The following is a 2,132-nucleotide window of genomic DNA, read 5'->3' on the forward strand; positions in this document are numbered from 1 at the left end:
ACGTAGGATAAATGATGAGGTGTAGGAGAGAGAAATCGTAAGATAAGGCTTGTCTTCTCTTATTTAAGAGAAGACAAGAGATGATATCTTAGCACAATTTGTCTCATCATGTTTTTAGGAACAACTAATTATTGAAGATAAGGCTAAGAAATGACCCATTGTAGACATGCTTTTTTATCATCTCTAATTTACATGCAAGACTTAAGATAAGACTATCTTATCAACCATTGTACATGACCTTACGGCAAATCACCACAGCAATCACCACCGCTCCTCAACCTCCATCCGCTCGCAGCTCGAACCAAGGCGAGTTCGTCAGCGACCATGTCCGGGCGCGGCAAGGGAGGCAAGGGTCTCGGCAAGGGCGGCGCCAAGCGCCACAGGAAGGTGCTGCGCGACAACATCCAGGGCATCACCAAGCCGGCGATCCGGCGCCTCGCCAGGCGGGGCGGCGTGAAGCGCATCTCCGGCCTCATCTACGAGGAGACCCGCGGCGTGCTCAAGATCTTCCTCGAGAACGTCATCCGCGACGCCGTCACCTACACCGAGCACGCCCGCCGCAAGACCGTCACCGCCATGGACGTCGTTTACGCCCTCAAGCGCCAGGGACGCACCCTCTACGGCTTCGGCGGCTAGGCTCGTCCTCGCCCCCGTGCAAATTCCGATGTGCTTATCCGCCTGTGCGCAGGAGTCTTGCTGTCGAGAAAACTTAGCTGAAATGAAATCCCCATGTTTATCTCCGCTGTTTCTTTCGTAGGATTAGCTGTATTGTCAAACAAAGCTGTTCGCATCTGATCTGATGCTTGAGTCCAATCTTGTGTCTACGCAAATATTGTGGTTCTGTTGTGATTTTTACCGCCAGGCTGTTGCAATTGTGGTGTGTCGTCGGTTGTTCCTTCTGTCGTGCAAGATTTGGTTGCTTGTACTGAAGTACAGAACGAAATTTCCAGAGTTCAGTCTGCATTTCAGACAGAGAATGCTCCGATTAAAGGTGGATTTATGGGCCTAGAGTGGAATACTAATAAACAGATTCGCCATTCTTGCGCTGGACCATTTGGATTTCCAGATGATTAACTTTGTAGTCTAATTTGCGATGTGAAGGATCTACAATGACTGAATCATTTGGTCATGTGGTTCGTGTCAGTGATCAGCGAAGGCCATTTGCTTTGTTACTGCAGAAACGTTACATTACCCAGCAACATTTCTTCCTTACCAGCTTATCAGCGTACCACTGTTGTTCTAGAATAGGAGAGTTTACTTCATCTTCAAACCTGGGAGCATCAGTTGCTTACTTGGTCTTGATGCCCTTACAGCAGTGTGTTAGAGCCAGATCCTGCAAAAGCCTGCATTAGCAGGTTTATTTCCGTGTATAGATAGATGATTTTTCAATCATGAGGGGAGGGCAAGGACCTGTGAATCCTAGAATCCTAAAAAAGTTAACTCCAGTAAGCAATGGAAATGGGAGGACAAGTGATGCGTTGGGTCAAGTGTCTTCTGAATTATCTTCAGACATCCAAAATGGTTCAGATGAAGAATACTCCCTCCGATCCAGTCTGTGCTTAGAAGACACGTCACATAGTACAAATCAATCATTCTGCAGAACAACAATGCAGCAAGTATAGGAACATAGCTGGCCAAACGGGCCGGGCTAAACAGGCCACCCTGCGAGCACGCGGCATGGCCCGCCATGGGCTAGGCACGGCACGGGCTAAATGGGCCGTGCTTGGGCTTGGAGCCTGAGCATGCGGGCCAGCACGGCACGGCCTGTTTTTTTTATATAACTTTCAGAATTTTTTTTATATATGTATTACCTAAAATATAGCCCAATAGGCCTAAAAACCAGTCAACAAGCTGAAAATATGCAGCCCAACATGGTAAACGGGCCAACGAGCCGGCCCGTTTACTAATAAGGCCGTGTCTGGGCCATGGAGCAGCGCCCGTGGGCCGGCACGACACGGCCAGGCCAGGCACGATTAGCACGGGCCGGCCCGTTTGGCCAGGTCTATATAGAAAGTCGGATTGATGTCCACAGCGAATTGACCGCTCTTGTCCAGAAAGATTACAACATTTCAATACATTCTCTGTAGAAGCAGCGAGGCAAGTGCCGGGACAGTGTGTGAGGGCGACGATAA

The 2,132-nt window shown here is 49.1% G+C and overlaps 1 protein-coding gene across 1 annotated transcript; it reads left to right on the top strand.

Annotated features, from left to right (window-relative positions):
* Window positions 1-242: 242 nt before the first annotated feature.
* Window positions 243-895, top strand: LOC123093840 (histone H4). Its single transcript, XM_044515897.1, has one exon. It carries the CDS (start codon window positions 325-327, stop codon window positions 634-636), a length of 312 nt encoding a protein of 103 aa, XP_044371832.1. The 5' UTR covers window positions 243-324; the 3' UTR covers window positions 637-895.
* The last annotated feature ends 1,237 nt before the right edge of the window (window positions 896-2,132 follow it).

This window comes from Triticum aestivum, chromosome 1B, assembly GCF_018294505.1.
Source record: "Triticum aestivum cultivar Chinese Spring chromosome 1B, IWGSC CS RefSeq v2.1, whole genome shotgun sequence".
In the NCBI taxonomy this organism is placed as follows: domain Eukaryota; kingdom Viridiplantae; phylum Streptophyta; class Magnoliopsida; order Poales; family Poaceae; genus Triticum; species Triticum aestivum.